General features: G+C 33.9%; 1 protein-coding gene and 1 long non-coding RNA gene across 5 annotated transcripts; both read left to right on the top strand.

Annotated features, from left to right (window-relative positions):
- Window positions 1-1,071: 1,071 nt before the first annotated feature.
- Window positions 1,072-9,733, top strand: LOC148802605 (uncharacterized). Its single transcript, XR_016082293.1, has 3 exons — window positions 1,072-1,311; window positions 8,390-8,443; window positions 9,383-9,733. It is a non-coding gene; the product is annotated as an uncharacterized LOC148802605 (long non-coding RNA).
- Window positions 9,734-15,903: 6,170 nt separating this feature from the next.
- On the top strand, window positions 15,904-24,706 carry LOC104606296 (ribosomal protein L30 family protein). Of its 4 annotated transcripts, none has more exons than XM_088897071.1 (6): window positions 15,904-16,009; window positions 16,141-16,200; window positions 17,763-17,850; window positions 18,296-18,571; window positions 18,673-18,829; window positions 24,408-24,706. In XM_088897071.1, exons 4-5 carry the CDS (start codon window positions 18,380-18,382, stop codon window positions 18,805-18,807), a joined length of 327 nt encoding a protein of 108 aa, XP_088753197.1. In that variant the 5' UTR covers window positions 15,904-16,009; window positions 16,141-16,200; window positions 17,763-17,850; window positions 18,296-18,379; the 3' UTR covers window positions 18,808-18,829; window positions 24,408-24,706. The 4 variants fall into 4 exon arrangements, with proteins under 4 accessions (XP_088753197.1, XP_010269716.1, XP_010269717.1 ...); XM_088897072.1 differs by having other exon boundaries at window positions 15,958-16,009; window positions 16,144-16,200; XM_010271414.2 differs by lacking the exon at window positions 17,763-17,850 and having other exon boundaries at window positions 15,905-16,009.
- Window positions 24,707-25,317: the final 611 nt, after the last annotated feature.

Raw genomic sequence — 25,317 nt, 5'->3', positions numbered from 1 at the left:
TCATAAAAAATATTAAAATGATTGATTAAGTCATATGCATTAATAAAATAAAATACTAATAATAAAATTAAAACATTAATTAATTATAATGATTAATCAACTAACTATTAATTTTTAAATAATTTAAAATTAATGCCTAAATATAACAAAAAAATAACTTAATTAAAAATAAATAATAAATTTATTAAACAATTAAAAACAACTAATTAATTAATATTTCATAAAAAGTATTAAAATGATTGATTAAGTCATATGTATTAATAAAATAAAATACTAATAATAAAATTAAAATATTAATTAATTATAATAATTAATCAACTAATTATTAAATTTTAAATAATTTAAAATTAATGCCTAAATAATAATTAATCATAAATTACTAAATAATAAAAATGTACTATTAACTATTTAATAATTAGTTAATAGTTAACAACAATGTAGTTAATAATTAATTAACTAAGTAATTAATGAATTAATATATAATACAAATATTAAATAATTAAAACAATTAATAATACAAAATAAAATTTATTAATTAATTCATAAGAAATATTAATAATATAAATTTTTAAATAAGAATCAAAATGTAATTATTTATTATAATTAATTAGCTAATTATCAATATTAAATAATTAAATAATTATTTATCAAATAAGATAATAAATATTAATAATTAATAATTAATTAATAGTAAAATATAAAATAATACAAATATTAGTAATTACCTAATTAATTAATTAATTGTTATTAAGGTTGATTTTCCTACTATATTCCCTTATGCAACCAAACAATGGAACATGAAAAATTTTGACCCATTCACTTTCTCATCCCATCCCACCAAAATCTTCCCTCAAACCAAGTGAAACCTTAGACCCTATTTGACAACGTTCTATGATAACATTTCTATCATTCCCGGTGTTCTCGTGGAGCAGGAACGCATTTGATACAAGAAAAAGAAAACAAAAGGTACTCTCATGTGAGAACATTCAAAGAATGCATTCTTTGGGTGTGAAAAATCGACACTCTCAAAGAATGCGTTCCTAGAGAACACGCGGTTCCCACAACGTTAACCCCTATTAACAAACACGTGCCATCAACTCCCACGTGAGATAAGGGGTATGTTTGGTATTTTACACGAAATGATAGAAACAAGCCCTAACAACCAAATTTCATTTGGCACTTCTCCTCCCATTGCTGTTGCACATCTCAGAGGAAGGAGGGACTCCCTTGGCTCCTATTACATCAACAACTAGACGACGAGTGAACGATAGAAAGCATCGATGACATTTCTAGCCAGGAACGTGCCAACAGGTAGGTTGTATTCATTTCTCATCCACCTAGTTTGTATTGTCATTGCTCTGTTTTAAACTCATCGTTGCTCCGGCCAAATTCACCCAAACTTGCATCTCTCACCACAATCATCTCTAACTGATGCAAGTTTCCATATACCTAAATTTTGAAATCGTTTTTTATACTATTTTGTTTGTATTTGTTGAATATCATGAAATTTGGGGTTTCTTTATTTCATCTGAACTCGTTGTTAAGATTGTCTTTTGTTATGTCCTCTATTATGAACCTTTGTCCATGAGTTGGATTGGTGTCAGGATGTTCTATTTGAAAATAAAAAATCCTAATGGTTTATACATCCAATCAAAACAAATCCTAATGGTATATACTCTTTCTTCCCAATCTTATATAGGATGAACATTTTAAAATTGAAAAAAAAAAGAAGAATGGATAAAATAATAAAGGAGTTAGTAGTTCTATATGCACGATTTGTAGCCATAGCATGTTGTTGCATCATGGCATGTTGGGCTTTTATTTTATTACTTGTATGTTTGTTTTGATCCTCAAGTAATCAAGGATTAGGTGGTGATAATATGAAGGCATCACTATGACATGACATGCGTTTTTTATGGTTAATTTTAGGCTTAATGTAGGTGGATTTGCAATATTGATGTTAAGAAATAATTTCATTATCCAAACGTTATTTATGTTCCTGTAGAACAAAAATTCATTCTTGAAGAACAATTTGCCAAACATCTCTATTACTCCCAAGGAGCAAGAAATAATATTCTTGTTCTAGAACATGAATTTCTAAAAGAACAAGAACAAGTGGGAACATTGCCAAACAGGACCTTTGGTTCCATTTGGCTCCCCGGAATAGGTGTTTAAAATTGGAAACAAAATCTTCTCTCAACTGTTTGTTTGGTCAGGATGGGATTTCGGTTCCCATTCTTAGTAAATGGGGTTGAGACCCCATTCCCCCCAGGGAATGGGACTCCCATTCCATAGTTTGTGAAGAGGACAAGAAGTAAAGAACTCACAAAAGAACCCTAAACCCTAATACTAATAAAATATTATTAAAGTAATAGTAAGATAATAATATTAAAATATGAATAATTAAAGCATTAATAAAATATTAGTAAAATAGTAATATTATAATAGTACTATAATAAAATATTAATGAATTAGTAATAACAAACAATGATATTAATTCTTGAACAACAACGACAACAATAATAACAATATTGATAAAATATTATGAAAGTAATAATATATTAATAATAGTACAATAATAATATACTAATAATTATATAGTAATAAAATATTAATAAACTAATAATAAGAAACAAAGGTATTAATTATTCAATAATAATATAGTAATATTAAAATAAAAATATATATTTATAAACTATTAATAAAATAATAAATTGGTAACAAAATATTAGTAAAGTAATACCAAAATAATAATATATTAATAAAATATTTACAAGTTAATAAAAAATGTTCATATGTTAATTATTAAATAATAATAAAACAGTACTAATAAATTATCAAAAAACTTGTAATAAAATATTCATACTAAAGTGCTAATAAAATAATAATTTGATATAAATATATTGATAATAAAGCAATAATAAGTGCTAAGAAAATAATAACATGACAAAAATTATAAAGTAACAATAAAATAATAATAATAATAATAATAATAATAATAATAATAATAATAATAGTAGTAGTAGTAATAATAATAATAATAATAACAATAATGGACTAATACAATATTGAAAATTTTTTGTTTATTGCGATTCCAACTCCAAATGAACCTAACAACAATGATTGGAATTTTTGATCCCTATCTTAAACAAACAAGCATTCAGAATTGGCAATTCCCATCCTGATTCCAATTCCAATCTTGACCGCAAACCAAATGGACCCTTAGTCCATTTTTCAAAACCTAGGTGTACTTTAAGTATTTTACTCTAATTATTTGGGGTGCTTATGGTTCAGGTAACCAAACCATGAGTTTTTTTTTTTTTGAAACCAAATCAATTTTTAAAAATCCCCAAACCATGTTTAGAGACCCAAAAACCCTTGTACGTCAAATTTCATAACCTAGTTTGTTTGTTTGACTGTTAAATTAAAATATTTCATCTTGACGCTCTAGATTAAACTACTACATTAGTTGTTCCAACCTGAGATCTCAAGAGGGTGGGAGATGATGTCAACCCCTTGGTTAACCTTTTTAAACACTTGGGCAGTTGGACCAATAAAATAGATCCGTATAGACTTACAAAGCCTAAAAACCCAAAGATACCCCACTTAAAGCTAAGAAAGAACAAAATAGCATTTATTAATGAGTCAAATTTACATTTTATGCTACTGAAAATCCCAAATATGAGACTACATTAACAGGCACACCTCAAAACCCCATTGGATGCATAAAACATGTGAAAATCAACCCTAAATTGAGGTGAATCCTTTCACCAAAAAGGAAAAATTGACTAAACACATTTTTCTTTGAAAATCTTTAACCTTTTGCATGAAAAAGTGCTCTTTGAAGCCCATGTTCTCTTATTGGGAAAATTTTAGACCTATTCCCCATTTCCCTTTATAAATAGAGACCCAATTCAAGCTATATAAGTAGATCTTTGGAGGGGTGAAACAGAGGAAGGAACCAAGAAGTATTCCCAACCCCTATAGGTGCCCCATTCATGAGAAAACCCCTAAGCATTTGAACATGAAAACTCCAAATATGCCCATTATGTTTCAGATGTAAGATTTGTAAGAAATCCCTAAGCATTTAACAACTTCAAACTTCTCTTAAGCTCATTCAAACACTCTTCCATTCAATTTATTTGATGGAATCTTAGTAACAAGGTTACACACGAAAGGTAAGCCTTTCACTACATCTTTTAGCTGATGGAATTTCAACTTCTTCTGAGATAAAGAGGTAGAGAGGCAAGGGTCTAGGGAAATTAGTACCTAAGACCCAGTAACATCACTTCAAATCAGTTTTGGGAGAAGTTGGAAGCATTTTCTCCAGATTTCGATATTTCAAGCAATTATTCTATTGGCTTTTGTTAGAAATTGAGCTTAAACCATTCTCTTATTGAGCTGCTATAGTAGCTTGGAGAGAGGGGTGCCAAACGCCTTCCCTCTCCTAATCCTTTTAAATTTAGAATCTCTATGGTTGAATGCTTTTTCGGTGGAGGATAAAGTTACTATTAAGGAAATAAAATCAATTTTCAAAGCTAAAAATGAGGGCCATTTTCCTTTGAAAAATGAGTGGCAACTTCTTTTGTTTGAGCTAATTGTGAGTTTTTCAGAGCTCACAATTATTGAACAACAACAATAATAATAATGACAATATTGGTAAAATATTATGAAAGTAATAATATATTAATAATAGTAAAATAATATGTAAAAAAATAAATTAATAACAAGAAACAAAGTTATTAATTATTTAATGATAATAAAGTAATATTAAAATAATAAAATAAAAATAATAGAACATTTATAAACTGTTAATAAAATAATAAATTATTAATAAATTGGTAATAAAATATTAGTAAATTAATAACAAAAATAATAAAATATTCATAAATTAATAAGAAATATTAAGATATTAATTATTAAATACTATTAAAATAATAATAAAACAATACTAATAAATTATTAATAAAATTAATAAAATATTCATAATAAAGTGCTAAGTACTAAGAAAGTAATAACGTAACAACAATGACTGGAATAGTACTATGATCCCCATTTGAGTCAAACAGGCGTTGGGAATAGGTGATTACGATCCCGTTTCAATTTCAATCATGAATGCAAACCAAATGGACCCTTAGTCCATTTCACAAACCCTAGGGGTACTTCAAGTATTTTACCCTAATTATTAGGGGTGCTCATGGTTCAAGTGACCAAACCATGAGCTAATTTTTAAACCGAATCAAATTTTAAAAATCCCTGAATCGAAATTGAACTAAATCAATATATAATATTGAAGTAAAACTGAACCAATCGATTTGATTAACTGGATTTTTTGGTTCAGTTTTTTATTTTTTTAACTTTTCATGGGAATCCCTACTAATTATAACTTTATATCCATTAAATATATTTATGTTTAATTATAATTATTAATACAAATAAAATCCAATCAAAATACAACGTAAAACATAATTAACTTAATTTAATCAAAATACAACCAAAAAACCAGATTTTTTTGGTTTGGTTCCCTGGAATATGTGTTTGGAATTGGAATCTTCCTTGAGCCATTTGTTTAGTCGGATTTTGATTCCCATTCTTGGTGGATGGGGGAATCCCACTTAACATTTTGTCATGAAGCAAAGAACTCCTAAAAAAATTTACAATCCCTAATATTAATAAAATATTATTAAAGTAATGTCAAGATAATAATAATAATAATAATAATAATAATAATAATAATTATTATTATTATTATACTATAATAAAATATTAAGAAATTAATAATAACAAATAATGATATTAATTATTGAATAATAATAATAATATAAAAACAACAACAACAACAACAATAATAATAATAATAATAATAATAATAATAATAATAATAATAATAATAATAATAATAATAATAATAATATAGTAATAATTAAATAATAATGAAATATTGGTAAAATAGTAATATTATATACTAATCTAATAAATATATTAATAAATTAATATTAAGAAACAAAGGTATTAATTATCCAATAATAAAGCAATAATAAAAAATAAAACAAAAATAATAGAATAATAATACAATATTAAATTATTAATAAATTGATAATAAAATATTAGGAAAGAATAACAAAATAATAAAATATTCAAAAATTAATAATAAATATTAATATTTTAATTATTAAAATAATAAGAAAATAATACTAATAAATTATTAATAAACTTTGAATAAAATACTCATAATAAAGTGATAATGAAATAATAATTATAAATTAATAAATTAACAATAGAGTACCAATAAAACAATAATAAGTACTATGAACTAAACAACAATATAATTGGAATCCTATTTTGATCCCCATTCGAATCAAACAAACGTTGGAAATAGGAGATTCCAATTCCAATCTTGACCGTGAACCAAACGGACCCTAGTCCATTTCGCAAAACCTAGGGGTAGTTTAAGTATTTTAGGTGCTCATCGTTGAGACAACCAAACCATGATTTTTTTTCTTGAAATCGAATCAGTTTTTGAAAATCTTCAAATTGAAATCCCCTAAACCAATCAATTAATGGGTTAACCAAATCAGATATTTAGTTTTTCAATTTTTTATGTTTATAATATATAAACATACAATATAGTATAAATAGATAATTATAAATATCGTATATTTATTTATATATATGTAATGCATTTATATTTATATATAATATATGATAATATATATATATATTGGTTGGTCCAGTTAATCACCAAGTTTTTAGGTTAACCGAAAAGTAAACTCATCTTTCCTTTTGTCAAAGGTACTAAACCAAAACCAAATTGATCACTTATTAACTGGATTTTTTTGTTCAATTTTCAAATTTTCAACTTTTTTAGTTGTTGCATCCCTTCTAGTTATAATTTTATATCGATTGATGTATTTGCATATAATTATAATTATTAATAAAAAAGTTTAGTCAAAATATAACTTAAATTAAATTAACTTAAAACATAATTAATTTTTATGCTAACTAATCAATTAAGTTGCACTTTAGAATAAATATTAGTTACTATACTCATCAACAATAAAATTATTAATATTTAAAATCTAAAATATATATATTTAATAATAAAATTGTTAATAAAAATTATCACATATTAAATTATTCAATAGAAACTTAAAACTAATTAATACAAATAAAACATTTAAAAGTTATATTTCATACAACGAGCACATGTGGCGAGTATTCACGTGTTAACAAAGATATTATGGTTATTTTGGCATAAAATAGAGGTTGGCCAAATATACAAACCTCCCCTAACGTTTCATTTTAATAAAAACCTCTCCTATGGTTTTGAAAAAACTGAAATTACCTCCCTTCCATCTTGTAATGGACCGAGAACATTCTCCTAATGGATTAGTTTTTTTTTTTAATTACCCTTATTCCTATCAATTCATAGAAAGATTTACTAAATTACCCCCAAAATTTAACTTTTAGCTAAAACAAGTTGCTTGGACCAAATTGAAAAAGAGTAAAGTACTTTTACTTTGTATATTTGTCAACTAGGGTGAAGTGTAGAAGGGGAAATCTGACATTTTGAATTATACAGAAAGATGCTTTAACAAATAGTAAGGGCAAATTAATAAATTCCAAGTCTCCATTGTTGGAACAATGACCAAAGGACTTATAAAAAAAGGGGAGAAGTACACTGCATCCCAGATCCCACTGCAGAATTCTGAAATTACAATCCCCCATAGTCTATTAATAGCCCGCTTTATAAACCGCATCCTGCCCATGGATTTGGCATCAATCCACGGTTAGGATTCATCCCACTTGTATGGTGGGACTAAGAATTTGAGGTGGGCTGAATAGTCATTCTCCCAAAGAAAAAAGACCAAAGGGTGGTAACTGTAGGTTTTTCAAAATTGCAAGGGATTTTTATTAAAATGAAATCTTAGAAGAGGTTTTTATGATTGGTAAAAACCTTGGATAAGAGTTTCTATATTATACCCCTTTTAATTTCAAAAGAGGTTATTTACTTAGACACCCCTATATTGACACATTTGCTGAAACATATCTTCTATTTTTTGTATTATTAAAACACCCCCTATTGTTTGCATGTATTTTATTTAATTGACATTCCATCAACGACTATTTGTATTTCCATATATAGGAATGGTCACATAACCCCTTAAGGCATGCCAAAACCAAGGTTTTTATCACAAAAATGGCTTAATAGTAATGGTTATTTTATGGAACTTTTAGAAAACAAATAAACCTTCAGCCCTTATTAAAACTTTGTTTGTAAAAGGGGTAGAATACATGTCATATGATAACTTTTAGGCCTTGTTGGTTTACAAAGAGGCCATTTACGGGAGTGCACTTATCCATGTTCTGTTTTGTTAAATTTATTTAGGTAAATGAGGCCTCTCAACTTTTCCATGTTCATTTGCCTCACCCACTTTCCCAAGTAAGTGGTTAATTTTTTCTATATTTTGTCATTTTTACCCTTGGGTCCAAGTCTATGCTTTTTGGATTATATTGTTTTAATGGGTATTTTTGATATATTATATTTTGAACATTTACTCTCCACTCAAGAAAGTTAACTTTCCCAAGTGAAAGAAGGGTAACACTTCCCTGAACAAGTAATACCTAGGGAAAACATATTTATCATGGATCCCACCTAAATCCTGAAAAAGAACGCGGGAGAGTCAGTCAATGGGAATCACAATCCCATTGACCGACTTTCTCCCCTACTAAAATCTGCAAAACGAATGAGGCCTTAGAGGTTATTTTGGAATAACAAACCTTAGATCCAAACCCTTTAACATTTTCCACTCACTTTAAAACAGAGGTCAAGTGGACATTTATTTGTAAAAGTTCAACAAAACAGTTTCTAACCTCTTACCACCACTCAAAAAAGATAAAGGAAGTCTTATTTTCACCCCCTCAGGAAATTCAATGTAGCCTTTGCCATCAAGATTTAAAACCCATTAACCATCTATTTTATTTGCTATAGAGTGGGATATAAACCTTCAAAATATTTTTCAAAATTCCTGGTTGAATTTCATTAATTCTTTGATAAATGTTTTGCTACATCATAGCCTTATTGTTGCAATTTTATGCTTTGGCTCTTTATTATATTTGGTTTGTGTGAAATGAAAAATGTTTTAAGGATATACAGATCCTAGTGCATTGGATATTAATGCGAATTAATAATATTTTTAACTTAGTTATACATCCCATAATTGGTAGGGATGATCCTCCTGTTACTCAACAAAAGTATAACTTAAAGTTGGACTCTCATATAGACAAAATTCTATTTACAGATGAATGAAGTTTATTCCCAGACATTTTTTTTTCCTTTGATGCTATATGTTTATCCAACTCCTTATCCTGTCTACTACAGTATTGTAAGTGAAAAGTCTTGAAGTTTGGGATCTGTGGAGGAAGCTGAACTTTATGCTATTTTGCAAGGGATCTAGCATGCTACTTAGTTCTTGGGCTTGGAAGGGCATCCTTTCTTTCAAAGAATTATTGAGGAAAGGTATGGTTGGGAAAGTGGGTAATGGTGAGGATATAAATTTCTAGAGTGATAATTGGGTTGATGACACTCCAATTAGGGAAAGTATTGATAGGAATATGCTTAAATAATAAGCTTCCTTCAAAAAGAATTTGTTATTGAGAGGTATGAAGATAGATGGTTCCTATAATATATGTCGGGAGGCAGAAGAGAATTTAAATCATATTTTTGTTAATTGAAACCACTTTAAATAACTTTGGTTGGTCATCCAAAATAATTTCAAGCTTACAAATGGGATTAGTCAATCCATCCAAGAAATATGGAGGAACTTGTTTGAAAATGATTTAAAAATTGGTCAAGACCCTGATATAAAAGAAAGTTTGCCATTCTGTTATGGCATATTTGGAAGAATTGAAATGAGAAGACCTTTAAAAATTTTGCCTCTTGCCATCATTCTTGATAGACCTCTGATCTCCTTTTGGGAAATTAAATCTTGTTTGAAGGAAATGAAAAGAAAGGTTAAAAATTGGATTCCTATAAGATGGATGAGTCCTTGCTTAAATGCCATCAAAGTTAATTTTGATGTCTCTTGTGTGAATGGAAATTGTTCAATTGGATGTGTTGTAAGAGACCATTTAGGAAATATCATTGATCTAAAAGGCTATTGTAGGTACATAGTGATCGTTAAGACCATCAAAGTACAGAGGGTGTCAAACAAATGCTACATGGATGCCTGCAATGAATCCATAATCCATTGCACATTTGCGATGAGTTCATCGCAATCTCATATCTAGGTCAGGTCGCGATGAACTTCGGCTAGCGCAAATCTGCGATAAAGCTTAGACATGTACGAATCTACGATAACCTATAAGACACACGCGGATTTGCGATGAACCCCAAACACACGTGGAGTTGTGATGAACCCGATACCATTACAGAACTGCGAAATCACAGTAGATTGGAAATAAATGCCGGTTACACGTGCATCTTTAAATTACACATGCGGGTTTAATGAAAGTATGCCCACCAAACAATGACCTCACCCATGCCACATCAGTATAATAAGGTCACATATGGAGAGAATCCAGAAGGAATAGGATTCTCTAATAATGATCCCTTAATAGTCAAACAAAAGAAAAGATCTTCTTTCCTAACAAAAAAGATCCCCTTTCCTAAAAGGAAAGAACTTTTTCCTTAATAACCTTAACTTTCTCTCTATAAAAGGGGGAGAGCAATTCTTCCCTAGGAGAGACAACACAATAGAACATTGACCTAAGGTTTCTAAGAAAGGGACTCTCCTTCCTCTCCTCTCTTCTCCTCTCTTCCCCACATCCTCTCTCTTTCTCGCCGCCATCTCCGGACCTTCGGAGACTGACCAACCTCCACCTTACCATGGTACCTACATTAGGTGCGCTCTCACATACCCTGGTCCGTCCAAGATGCCGCATGCTCCATGCGAAGGCTCTGTTCCGGTAGGTGCGCTCTCACATACCCTAGTCCGCCAGGATGCCGCATGCACCATGCAAAGGCCTTGTTCTAGAAGGTGCGCTCTCACATACCCTAGTCCGCTAGGATGCCGCATTCTCCATGCGAAGGCCCTGTTCTAGAAGGTGCACTCTCACATACCCTAGTTCGCCAGGATGATGCATGCTCCATGCGAATGCCTTGGTCTACCAGGAAGCTACATGCTCTATGCGAAGGCCCTATTCCAGCAGGTGCACTCTCACATACCCTGGTCTATCCAGGATGCTGCATGCTCTATGTGAAGGCCCTGTTCTGGCAGGTGTACTCTCACATACCCTAGCCCACCAAGATGCTGCATGCCCCATGTGAAGGCCCTTTTCTGGCAGGTGTGCTCTTGCATACCCTGGTCCGCCCTAGATTCTGCATGCCCCATGCGAGGCCCTAGCAACCCCAGGTGTGTCCTCATATTCCCTGGCAACCCCAAGAAGGCCCTGGCAGCCTCAGGTGTACTCAGATTCTCCGGCAATCCCGAGAAGGCCCTGGCAGCCCCAGGCTTGCACCCAGACTCCATGGCAATCCAAGGCATATTCACATCCCTAGGCAACCCTTGAGGGGCTTTATTAATATCAACTTCTTTCTTATCAACAACGTTTAACACTTGCGTTGGGCCTCCAAACTAAGGGGCACTCACACCCTTGGCAATCCCAGGGATGCTTCAGCAATATCAGGTATGTTCTCTACCTAATACAAATATTCAGCTTAACCTGTAAATGCAACAATTTGAGACGTAAATTATAACACTTAACTACGAACAACGCTCGATCAAATACTTCCCTCAAGATAAAAACTCATCGCAAAAGGCAATAAAGGACTACCTTGATCCCTAAACCATATTGCTCGGAGACTTATCTTCCCCGTGCCAGACAACATTTGTCTCATTCCCCGGGAAATCATATTCCCATGTTAAAAGGTTCAATTTCACCTTTCCCAGGTGCATACTAAGTTGTTACATCATACCAAGATAACCTTATCACACCTAGCGATGTTTCATGAAATAGAACAATAAGCAAATTTCCTTCTTCTCTCTAAGCGTTTTGAGATATAGAGGCATTCGCTCACGAACCAAAGGTAACAAGTTGCAAAACCAAGTAGTTTGCCCACAACAATAATCAATCAAGCACCATGACATTCTAACTATTCATGTATTGCTCACATGAAAAGAGCAAGTGTTTTTCTAATGCGATGGACAAATTCTTTTCGAAAAGCCGAGACTCATGAATAACGATGTTGTGTTTCACTAACAAAGTAATGCAGGGACTATTCTTGTGCAATTGCTAAATCATCTCATTATTTGTGTAATGGCATCTAAGGCAATTTCCACTGGTTGCATTTTACTATCTTTGCTTGCCTTTGATGTTTGTGATAACATTTATCGCACCGATACTAATGCTTGTATACGATGAAGACCGACAGACACATAACGATAACCTCATTCAAGAAAATCACTCGAACACCGTCAAGGATCTTGCCATTAATGACCTTTCATCTTCTAAAATGATGTCCATGTCGAAACTAAGGGGAGTGTAAAACTCCGCCTCCCACGATAGTTCATAAATACGGTGTAGTTATACTTGTGATAGTACCTCATCACAATCAAGGATCAACAGTTTTAGAGATACTCATTTGCGACCAAGTCCATGAAGGATCCAACTTCCCCTAAGAACATTGAATATCTACCCACTCACACAATGGCATATGAGATAACTCCCCTACCCCTGATGAGTAACTACGGGTGTCCACATAGAAGCCCAATCCTTCTTCATAACAACTATATTTTCTAAAGCCTTGCCCATGCGTCTTGAGGTTCATCAAATCCTTCGCCTTCACTACGTATCCGACCACCACCTAGCTTAAGTGTTTCTCGATAGAAGACATTCTATCAAGATACAGGGGGGCTGAACATTAAAGAAGCCAACTATTCATTTCACTTGTCTCTTGATGCAATGACTTCTATTAAGAAACAGGGGGACTAAAATTGAGAAAATATTGAACTATACCTTACAAAATGCTCCTATGATGTTTCCGTCGCTTATACCTGCAAAAAACTCCGATGATCCGAAAAGCAAATATGAGTCAACACGACACCCTGTCAAAAAGATAGGGGGAATGAATCACAAAATGAAAACTCTTGATTCCCATCCAAGAACATTACTAAGTTGAATACCACAATGCTCAATAAGCGGGTGGGGGGGCTACCAAACATACCAAAATAAAATTTTTCCACACACAAAGATTGTAGGGCATCTCACCAAGAACAGGAATGATCACCAAGCCTAATATGAAAAGATCAAAATGCCACAACATTTACAAAACTGTTCCTCATCGCCCCATTGTGAAACCCTGAAGCAAACACGACAACAAAAAATGCTTATCAGTAAGTTCCCGCTTACCAATAAGCAGGGGGATTAATGTAGGTACATAGTGATCGCTAAGACCATCAAAGTACAAAGGGTGTCAAACCAACGCTACATGGACGCCTGTGATGAATCCATAACCCATTGCACGTTTGCGATGAGTTCATCGTAGATCTGCAATTGTGATGAACTCATACCCGGGATAGGTCACGATGAACTTCGGATAGCGCGAATCTGTGATAAAGCTTAGACACGTGTGAATCTATGATGACCTATAAGACATGCGCGAATTTGCAATGGACCTTGAACACGCGTGGATTTGCGATGAACCTCGAACACCGATGAACTCGACACCATTATAGAACTGCAAAATCACAGTAGATCGGGAATAAATGTCGGTTACACGTGCGTTTTTAAATTACACATGTGGGTTTAGTGAAAGTACACCCGTCAAATGATGACGTCACGCACACCACGTAAATATAATAGGGTCACATATGGAGAGAATTTAGAAGGGATAGGATTCTCTAATAATGATCCCTTAATAATCAAACAAAAGGAAATATCTTTTTTCCTAACAAAAAAAGATTCCCTTTCCTAACATGAAAGAACTTCTTCCTTGATAACTTTAACTTTTTCTCTATAAAAGGGGGAGAGCAATTCTTCCCCAGGAGAGACAACACAATAAAACCTTGACCTAGGGTTTCTGAGAGAGGGACTCTCCTTCCTCTCTTCTCTTCTCCTCTCTTCCCCACATGCTCTCTTTCCCACTGCCATCTTTGGACCTTCGGAGACTGACCAACCTCCGCCTTACCATGGTACGTACACGTATAAAATAGGATCAACCACCATTAGACTAGGTTGTTTAGCTGAATTATGGGAAGCCCACAATTTAACTAGAAATTTCAATAATAGATGCATTTCAATCGAAGGGGATTCCAAGCATGTCATTGATTGCCTAAAAAACATGACCAAGTCACCATGGAGATTGACAACTGCAAGATGATTGACCAAAGCTTTGATGGAAAAATAGAGTACCAACATGTCAACAGAGAAGCCAACAAAGTTGTAGATTGGTTAGCAAAATTGGTTTGGTTCCTAGAGCTTTAGCCTTTATTAACTGTTTGGATTATCGGGGACGTGCTACCCCAGAGCCGTGTAGCCCCTCTTGTATCTCCCATTTTATAAGAAAATAGGAAATATTCTCGTTTACTCGAATTTGTATAATGTGTTACAGTTGTTGCAATCAAACTTAAGATCTACTACATCAATTCAACTCTTCTCTTCTTGTTATGTTATAGAAAATATAACATTCAACTCATATATAGGGTGTTTGGTTCCTTTTACATTTATTGAGTAAGCGTTTTTTACTTGTGTGACTATAAAACCAAGAAAAACAATTAATGAGGGTGTTTATGACACATAGGCGCCATTAGGCACCACATTAGCAAAATACCAATAAACGCCTACCTGTTTCAAGAAGCTCCAAAATGAAGCTTCCTGTAACGGGAGAGGCACACAAAAACTGGAGTTTGCTTTTGTAAACTTCGATACACACAAATGCAATTAATGAGGTATTTGTTGATGAAGTGCCTATGTGGCACTGCCAATAAACATTTACTCAATAAACGTAAATGAAACCAAACATATACATAATTGCTTAACAAGAAAAATATTTATTGGGGACCTCGAGAGCCCATCAATATTTACTCCCCTCGCCGCATCTACTTTATCTTTTGGTCCCCTCATAAAAAATTCCTGGTTGGGCCCTAACTTTTTTAAGTTCAATAGCTAGTAGCTACGATTCTTGGGTCCGGGATGTAATGAACTATGTAAATATTTCTGCTAATAATTTAGGGGTGCTAAAGATTTGGTGCCTTTTTCTTGTAACTGAATCGATACTACTAGTTTTTAGAAAACTGGTAATCGAAACCAAATCGAAGCCAATTGGTTAACCGGTGACCGGTTCAATTAATTGTCGGTTTGATTCATCGAATTTTTGATTTTTCAATTTTTATAATATATTATAAAAATATATATAAATATATAATAAAAATATAAATGTATATAAAATATTATATTTTAAATAATAAATAATATATCATATATTTATATATAATGCATATTTATTAATTTATAATATATAAAAATATAAAATATATATAACATACATACATACATATAAATATATATATATATATATATATATATATATATATATATATATATATATATATATATATATATATATAGAAATATATGTATACCGATCAATTCGATTAATCTTCAATTTTCTATATTGGTTAATCGAAACCGAATCGATACCTTTGGTTTTTGTAAAAACACCAAACTGATCGGTTCAGTTTCGATTGGTTCGATTTTTTGCTCACCCCCTAACCAATATAGTTTATTTAATTATAAAAAAAAAAGTAATTACAAACTGTAGGGAGTGTTTTAGTGAAATGGAAACTAGAGGGTAGGTTTTAATAAATACGTAAAACTATAAGGGGTGTGTAAGTAATGACCCTTTCTAAAGCCCTAAGTTCCTCGCAACAGTCTCTCCATCGACAACCCCCTCTCGCCGCAAGACACTGACCAAGGGAACTGCTTTCTTCTCCGGCGACGAGATCCCCAGGTATCATCGTCGTTCATCTCTCTAAAATGTTAGTTTTTTTACCGCTTTTCTGTGTTGTGCTTTCTCTTTTGTCCACCTTATAATTTCAATTTTTTTTTGTTTCACTGGTTTTCTTCTACCGACGCATATAGAAGGCATCACAAATCAATAGCCCGATTTTTTTTCTTTCTTCGGCAGCAAGTACCCCTCAGGTAACAGTTACATTGATTTTTTTTTTCTTCTATTGCTGTGTTTATAATACGTATGGAAAACGAAATCTGTTTTCTTCTATTGATGTGTTTATAATAGAAATGAGAAAACGAACTCTGTTTTTTGTCTTCTCGAGCTTGTTCTGAATCTGGGTAATGGCTTGCATTGTTCTTCCATATTTCTTGCTTCCAGATTTTGAATTAATGGGTTTATGTGTTCATTTCAGATTGGGCGTTCCAGATTTTAAAATGAAATCATTCATAATATTAATGGGCTTATCTCTGCAATAAACCCTGTGTCTGGGTAAATTATAGAATTGAATTCGGGAAAATTCATAATACGGAGATGCTCTGAAAGCAAGTATTTTTTTTTCTTAGGCAGTTCATGGCATTTAGCATTAGAGAACTATCTTGTTTCTAGTGGGAGGTTTAATCAAAGGGCTTTTAATCCAAGTTGTTAAGTGTGGTTGCTTCGAAGTGGAAGAAGTATGAACCATGAAAACCAGATAGCTGTTGGATGCCCATTCTTTCCTATTTTAAAGCATTTATATTCTTGATGAGAAAGCTATGCTTTATATTTTATTTCAGATACATTGTCTTCTTGTTTTTATTCAACAATTATCTGATAATGGTTTTAAAAATGCAAAGGCTTACAGGGTGTGTGGTCTTTTTTTGTTAACTTTAGGTTTGAGAACTTGTAACAATCTATTGTATGTGTATTGATCTGAAGAATTAACAGGGCTATCCAAACATCATTTATATTTCTGTCAAATAGAAATATGTTCCTTGGAACAATTTGCCAAACAAGTCAATTATTCCAGGAATAAGAAACAGAGTTCCTGTACCAAAACAGGAATTTCCTCAGGAACAAAAATATGCAGGAACTTTGCCCGTGCTCGGGTATTACCAGAGACTCTGCCTGCAAGATAGGTTTAGTGAATTTTGTTCTGATCTGTTTGGCTTGTTCCCTGTAGCTTAATACCTAGGATGCTATCTGTTTAAAAAATGCTATAATGAATGGATATGCTGAATTGTTGATATAGAAGTTTGAACCAACAAGCAAAGGAAAGAAATATCTTTGCCTTTTGATGAATGCCCAGTACCGTATTAAAGAGCCCTGTGAAGGAACAAAAGAGGATCAGATTGACATTATTGCTGCACAGATGAATGCTCATGGAATGAAACTGGAATGTATTATAGTGAGAAGAAAGCTAACTGCTGATGAATAGACCTGTTCATGGGCCAGGTAGCCCAACGGTGGATAGGAATTTAGGCCCACGGGCTCGGGATTGGGCCCAAAACACCAGGACCGGCTTTCTTTTTCAGGATCGGCTTGGGCTTTCTCAAGAAATCCCAGCCCAAGCCCAACCTGAAAATATTTTATATAACAAAAACTATATATTATTTAATAAAATAATATATTTTTTGTTTGTTCATCTTTTTTTTTTTCTCAAGTTGTAGTGAGATCTTTTAGTATTTTTTAGTTTTGAAGTCATTTAATATAAATAAATCAGTTTTGTTGTTAAATAAAGGAAATTAACCTATTTTCTCAATTTCCTGGCCAGGCTTCAGGCTCGGGCTTGGGCCTGAATGTGTTCTGTTGATATAAACTCATAGCCCGCCCAAGTCTGGCTTGGCCTGGCCCATGAACAGGTATAATGATGCAAATAGGAGATAATGAATGAAAATGATCTTATTGTTAAATTTGTTTTCAAAGAAAACATGTACAAGAACAATATATATTGAAAATCCAACTTCACTATTAGGTGCTATAAGAACTTGGAATACATCTCTTATTACATCATTGAAAATTCAATTTCACTGTTAGGTGTTATAAGAACTTAAAATATATCCATATTGTTGATGGTGCCATTTATTTTTTCCTGAAATTTCTAATGTTTTTTCTTATAATTTTTTATGTTTGCATTTTTTTTACATTTTTTATGTGATTTATGTTATTTCAATCAATTTGGATTGGATGGGGTTCAATCTGGTTCATTTGTATTAAAATGAATTGAAGTCAACCCTCTGTCCATTAAATTTGGGTTGGATTGGACAACAACCTGGTCAATTGACACCCCTATCTGTATCTTTACAGTCAGCTCTGCAAGTAAGCAAACTCTCGTAGGGCCATCACTTTATATTATTAAGCTGGTGGTAGAGTGAGAAAAGGAGGGAAGAGATGAATGCTTTCAAGGCTTTCAAAGCCTGTGTTCCAATTGCATGGAGTCCTCACCTCTATATAACCCTGGTTAGAGGTATTCCAGGCACTAGGAGGCTTCACAGACGCACCTTGGAGGCCCTGCGCCTCCGCAAGTGCAACCGAACTGTCATGCGCTGGAACACACCTACTGTTAGGGGAATGCTCCAACAGGTTCTAAGCAAATTCTATGTTTTCAGATTTGTCTCTTGATTTAATCAATTGGGTTTTGGTTTATGATGAGGGTTCCCCTTGTTTTTGTTTCTAATTGATAGGTAAAGAGATTGGTCGTGATTGAAACAGAAGAGATGTACAAGGCTCGGAAGCAAAAGGATGCAACCCACAGGGCTCTACGCGCTCCTTTGGTTGTGAATCATCTTCCGCCTCCTGCAAATGATTCTTCACAGTAAACCATTTGAGATATTTTTTAAGGTTAGCCTTTAGAGAACTTATTTCATATTGGTTTTATGTTGCTTGTTGAATAACTGGTATATTGAGTGAGGTTTGTTGCTTTAATTGATAGGCAAGTCAGCATATTTGCAGGCACATATAACTGGTGCATCATTTAAGTTCTTTACTGTTGTCAATTAATAGTTGTACCTTGTAGTGAAAATTCTTCTGAGACCAGATTCTTTGTTGTGACACTGAAGCTTAAAGAATTGCATCCATTTGGCCCACTTGAATTGGTTACAATTTCCCATTTTTTGCTTGATATGCACCCTATTTGAGGCAATTGCTTCATGAAAAGAGAAATATTAAGTGATACCTAATCATTGACATTACTATATCGCACCCATTATGGGCAATTTTTGTTATTCACTAAAAATCTACAGTGTCATTGAGTTAATTCTGTTCAGACTTCAGAGTGCTCCTAAGCCCTGTTCCTATAATATCAACAATTGATAGAATAAACCTTAGCGTAGAGTTTCCTACAATTAGGAAGTAGATGGATTTCCAGAAGAATTTCTGAGATATTCTAAAATATCAGTTCCCAAGTTATGTTTTATGTAGCTGGAATTTAGGTTGGGACTTGTTTAGTCATTTATTTGGAAGTAGATGGAATTCCAAAAGACTTTCTGAACTGTTCTGATATATCAGTTCCCAAGTTATGTTCATTGAACTCCATCCTTTTTTTTTTGATAAATTCAATGAACTCCATCTTTGTGAGATTGTTTTACATGCACCAGCATTGCAGCCCTAGACGTTGGTTCTTTGCACTTTTTCTATCTTTTAGCGATACTAATACTTGATGAAAATGTCTGAGGACTGGTAAGCTTTCAGCTCAGAAACGATGGGCTTCTTTGAGGGAGCTCTGCCTCCTGAACAAGGGAGAAAAAAGAAAATGGAAAAGGGGGAATATACATGTCTGAGCACAACCAACTCCCCAGGCCTTGTATAGTATTGGCCTTATTACAATCTCATGGACATGGCACCTCACTCCACTCTAATGCCCTTCATGTGGTTTTCTGACGTAGACAAGCCAAATGGTAGGCTTCATGGGCTGAACCTGAGTCGTTGCTCCTTGGGCTGCTGTTGGTCTCCCAGGACCTGAACCTTATGATCCTGAGGCCGTGGGCTGGACTGGATTCTATCAGTTACTCCCCCTGGAGATGGACCTTATCCTCAAGGTTCAAGTGGGAGTACCATTGCTGCAATTTAGTGTCGTCTTACCTTGTGGCATCCTCGGTTGGAAGACCACTTTACTGGACCATGTCTTGCTTTACAACTTTGTGGTCCATCTTAACCTACCTGAAGTCTGTGATCTGGACCTGGTGTGGTTTAATCTCCACCTCTCCATCTGCATTGAATGGGGGCAAAACTAGACTTGTTACTGTGCTATCCCAGGCTTCAAAAGGGAGACAAGAAACACGAGATGAAGCTTTGAAGATGGGGGCAAGTGCAGCTTGTAGGCAATGGAAGCGGCCCGGTCTATTACCCAGAAGGGGCCAAAATACCTGGGAGATGGTTTCTGCCACATCCATTTAGCAATAGAAGTCTTCTGGTAAGATTGTAACTTCAGATATACCATGCCCCTGACCTGATAAGTTTTCTCTTTGATGCTTATCATAACTTAGTTTCCTCTGCTGCTAAGCCTTCTGTAGGTGTAGTTTTAGGGCCTTGAGGATGTCATCTCGAGCTGAAAGCTGGGTTTTTACTTCTGTTACAGAGGTAGACTCCTTCTCATAGGGTAAAATGGAGTGTCACGACCATAAAGGACCTTGAAAGGTGTAGTTCCTGATGCAGCATGGTATGATGTGTTGTATTTCAGCCCAAGCTAACCATTTCATTCACCGGGTTGGCTTCTAACTCACATAACACCAGAGATAGGTCTCTAGGCATCAGTTAACAACCTTGCTTTGACCATCTGACTGTGGATGGTACTTTGTGGAATGGCACACATTCACCCCTTGAACCCTAAAAGATTCTTCTCAAAATCTGTTCATGGTACTTTGTGGAATGGCACTCACAATAGAAACTGGTGTGCTGTGAAGTTTGGCACATTCTGGATATCCGTTTGAGCCACTTGGGCAGCTATGTAAGGGTTAGCTAGGCCCATGAAGTGGGCATATTTTCTAAGCTGGTCTACCACCACCAGAAATACAGTTTTCCCCATGGACTTCGGCAAGCCTGTTATGAAATCCATCGACATGTGATCCCACACCTGGTTGAGAAAAGAAAATAAGTGTCTGAATTATACAGGAAAACCTAGAAGGAGAAAACTAGCTCAATTTAGGCCAAGTTTGGGAGTGCTTAAAAAAGTGCTTATTCAAATAAGCACTTATTTTGGGCCAGAACCACACCAATAAGCACTTATTTGCATTTGTGAAATAAGCCCGAAATAAGTGCTTATTCTCAGAATAAACACTTATTTGAGAAGCCCAAATTTTGAGCTTATTTTTAAGTGCTTATGTCCTTTCTGACCTATCTTGGCCTGCCACATCATTTTAAAAATACCTATACTATCCCTGTTTAAAATAAGTGCTTTTTTCAGCAAACGCTTATAAGTCCTTGCTAGAATAAGCACTTGTTTTTTAAGCACTCCCAAACTTGGCCTTAGAGACAGGTTGATAGTAGAATGAAAATGGAGTTTATATTGGAATGATTAATGATATGTGGCTTGAAATGGCAGACTGCATAAAGAAGCAAAGAACATGGTAGGAGAATCTAAAAGGAAATTTCTTACCAACCTCATCCTACACCTACACCTACACTGTTAGGTGACTAGAAAGCTATGACACTTCTTCCTGGGACTTTTTACACTGCAACGTGTGCCCTGTGGAGATCTCAAAGACATGGTAGTCCAATGGAGAGGACATTCTGGTAGTAGAGGGGACGATTGGAAGATCATTGTGCCTGTAAAGGTTTTGGCAGTCTAGGAAGAAAGAAATAGGAGGAATTTTGATGAAATCATTTGATGCTTTGAAGGAAAAGGTCCTTGGCCTACTTTGTCATGGGCTCCAGCTAAAAGAAGAGTTCAAATAAATCTCATTTGCATCTTGGGTAGGAACCTCCCATAAATCTTACAAGCATCCCCTTATGATTTCGTCTCTACAGCTACATTTCTCACTTCTATTCAAGGACTTACTAGGCATCAGTTTGGTGGTTGTTCAGTTTAGAATCCTGGTGATGTAGGATTACAGGTGGGGGCCCTACAAATTTTGGATCTGGTAGTGGGATTTGTGGGGTGATTAAGAACGAAGAATAAGGATGGAAAAACAATCAAACAGCTTGCTGTCCGCCAAAGAATGAGCAAAAAATCATCCTCGTCATCAAGCCTTGTCCCAACTATATGGGGGTTGCCTGTTAAATGCCATATCTATCATTAAATTATGGGTTCTTAAACTGTTTCTAATTACTTCCACCCAAGTCCTTTTCAGTCTGCCCGTAATTCTTATAGCCCCTTCAATTTGAAGCTGATGACTTTTTTCTAATAGTTGCTCTAGATGGTCTTCTATGCATGTGATCAAACCTACATCCTCTCATTTTATCACCTATTGGAGCTACTCCTCGGTTCCTTCATATAACTTCATTTCTAACTGTGTCCTTTCTAGTTCAAAGAATGAATAAAAGATTAGAAAGAAAAAGAACTTGTTGTTGGGGTTGGGGTGAATGGCCAAGAGATAGATCACTTTAAGAGGTAAGAGAGAGGAAAAAAAGGGAAAAGTTCCTCATAACAACCAGAATTCATTAAACTGGATGTGTTTGGCTGGGTTTGTGGTTGTGTTGGTCTTTTGTGCCCCCAGCCTTGCTTAGGGGGGGGGGGGGTCTAGGCTGGATGTGTATGTGTTTTGTTTTGTTTTTTTTTGCTTTTCGTATACTACTTGTATACTCCCCCCTCTCTTTCTTCTAATAAAATTGTTACCTTATCTTTTTCAAAAAAAAAACTGCATGGGTATTTTGGACATTTTCATGCCTCTTGTTAGAGGATTCTAACAGAGGGGTCTACTTGCAACTGTGTCAAAAAGTTTAGGGGAGCTAATTGCATACCAAACTTCAGGGGAGGTTTCAACAATTTACCCTAATATTTTCTTAATCCCACTAAAACTAGTAATTCATGACTTTACTATAAATAGTAATTATGAGAATTACTATAAATAGTAAGAACAAAGTTAGCATAAATAGCAGTTTTGAAATAACAGTAAATATTTGGAAAACTTAGAACCCTATTCTTGAGATAATACAGTTAGAAATTGAATTACAAAAACTTGAAAATAATAACATCCTATCACCTAAATTTTTGAAATTGGTAAAGGAATTAGAAATCTGTTTTAAATTTCTATGGATTCTTTCCCTGCTTCTGTATCTGCATCACCTGGGCTAGCAGGAATTGGTATTGCTTTCAAGAAGCATTGTTTGGGTGTAGGGAGGTTAGCAATGCGGATGTTACAAAAGCAGTGGTGAGAAACCTCCTCAATGGGATCCATACAGGTAAGCAACTGCAGTTTATCTACCTAAGTTTTGACGTTAGCTCAACAAATGCAATCAGATATGGAGCATCAGCATGGGAAGTGTACCTTGGAGATTGGTTCATTTCTTGAATAAAATAAGAGAAACAACAATCGGTGTCTTAGTTCTGATACACATCCCCCAATGCATTAAATTGAATGATAGATGGGTTAGCCAAATTGGGGGTTGAGTTTTTATTTTATTTTATTTTTCTCCAGTGACAATTCTTTACCTGACTATTTTTCCGTAAGGGAATTGTTGCTTGTCCAGTCATTCTGCATTTCTTGTACAACCTTCTTTGTTGCCATATAATGTATTACCTTTTAAGTATCTTAAAAAGAAAGAAACAAAGAAACAAAAGAAGTAAAAAATGATGTAGCAGATCTTGCAAGTAAAAAATGTATTACCTTTTACTTCTACCGTTTAGAGCTTTTCTGTTTTTTAATCTTCTGTTATTGAAAGAAGAAAAAGAAAATTCAATTTCAAGGAGTAAAGTGTTTGTTTTGAAGGAAACAATTGAACTTAGCCTAGTTAGGATGAGAAATCTGAGTTGATACAGAAGGTAGGGATGGACTTGATCTGTTCCATTAATAGGCTGAGCTACCATGGCTAAATCGAAGACCATATATGGTACAAGCTTAACTATATCTGTTAGAGACGGTATGAATTCCTGCTTGCAGTTTCATGCATAGCTCATATTTAGAGTCAAGGCCCCTTCTAGATATGGATATGGCAAAACCTGGTTCATGATTAGCTTTCTAGTAAGAATGTGATTCATTATCTCTACTGTTATGCCATATGTATTCTGCAATTCCTCCATCAAAAAGGATCTCCATTAATTTTGTTGGTATCAAAAAGTAGTGAATTGTTTGCTTGACATGGTGAAATTAATTTAGCACATTAATGTAAGGATTATTTTCACTGTTTATGGCTAGAAATCGCAAATTAATGTATTTTTTAATGTAGGAATGGCTAAAGTTGTGTTAATTGAGCTTACCATTTCTTTCTTCCTCGAATATACTATTGCTTCATCTAAGTTAAACTCTTTTGACTGCTCTTTCAGGCCGTGTGATGTTCTGAACTGGATTTTGGTGGTAGGGATACATGTCGGTCAAGACACTAGAACTACAATAAGATGTGATCCAAATTCTCCCTGTAGTTGAGCATAGTAAAACTTGACTGAACAGGCTAGTGTTTTCCATGATGTCGCAACTCAACTTGATGGTCATGGAACATGTGGTTGTAAGCCTATTTAATTGCTTCTTAGAAAGAGATTGCACAGTTTTTTGGGATATGTTTCGTACTTCCATGATGATCTGCTGATGGGATTTGTCTTTATTCTGTTCTGCTTGTTAGCATTTACCCTTTGAGCAGTGTCTATGGCACAAAAAAGATATTATACGTAATACACTTAACCAATCAAAATCTCTTGTGCATTTGACTGAAACCTCCCCTGCAGTTTCTGACCGTTGCTGAAATCTCCCATAAAGTTTGGTAATTGCACTTACCTCCCCTGAAGTTTCTGACACAGTGGCAAGTATACCCCTTCTGTTAGAATCCTCTTATAAGAGGCACAAAAATGTCCAAAATGCTCATGCAATTATTATTGAGACTGTTTTTTTACAAAAAAACAATAAAAACTTTATAAACAACAAAAGGAAAAAGAGGATTTAAAGTTGTAATTTTACCTTTGAATGATTGATATCTAGGGAAAATTCGAAAAATAAATCAAATTCAGAAAAAAAATATTGGAAGGGTTTGGGCTGGCATTTCATATGGAAAAACTTGGAAATAAACATTTTGGTCAAAATCAACTGTATGGGTGTTTTGGACATTTTATGCCTGATTTTTAGAGTATTCCATCAAGGGGGTCTAATTGCAACTATTTGAAAGTTCAGATGAGGTAATGGCAATTTCCAAGCTTCAGGGGAGGTTTTAGCAACAACTAGAAACTTTAGGGAGGTTTCAACAGT

This window comes from Nelumbo nucifera, chromosome 2, assembly GCF_055504915.1.
Source record: "Nelumbo nucifera cultivar China Antique chromosome 2, China Antique-T2T, whole genome shotgun sequence".
NCBI classification, from domain to species: domain Eukaryota; kingdom Viridiplantae; phylum Streptophyta; class Magnoliopsida; order Proteales; family Nelumbonaceae; genus Nelumbo; species Nelumbo nucifera.
This window is presented reverse-complemented; position numbering and strand designations above follow the sequence as displayed.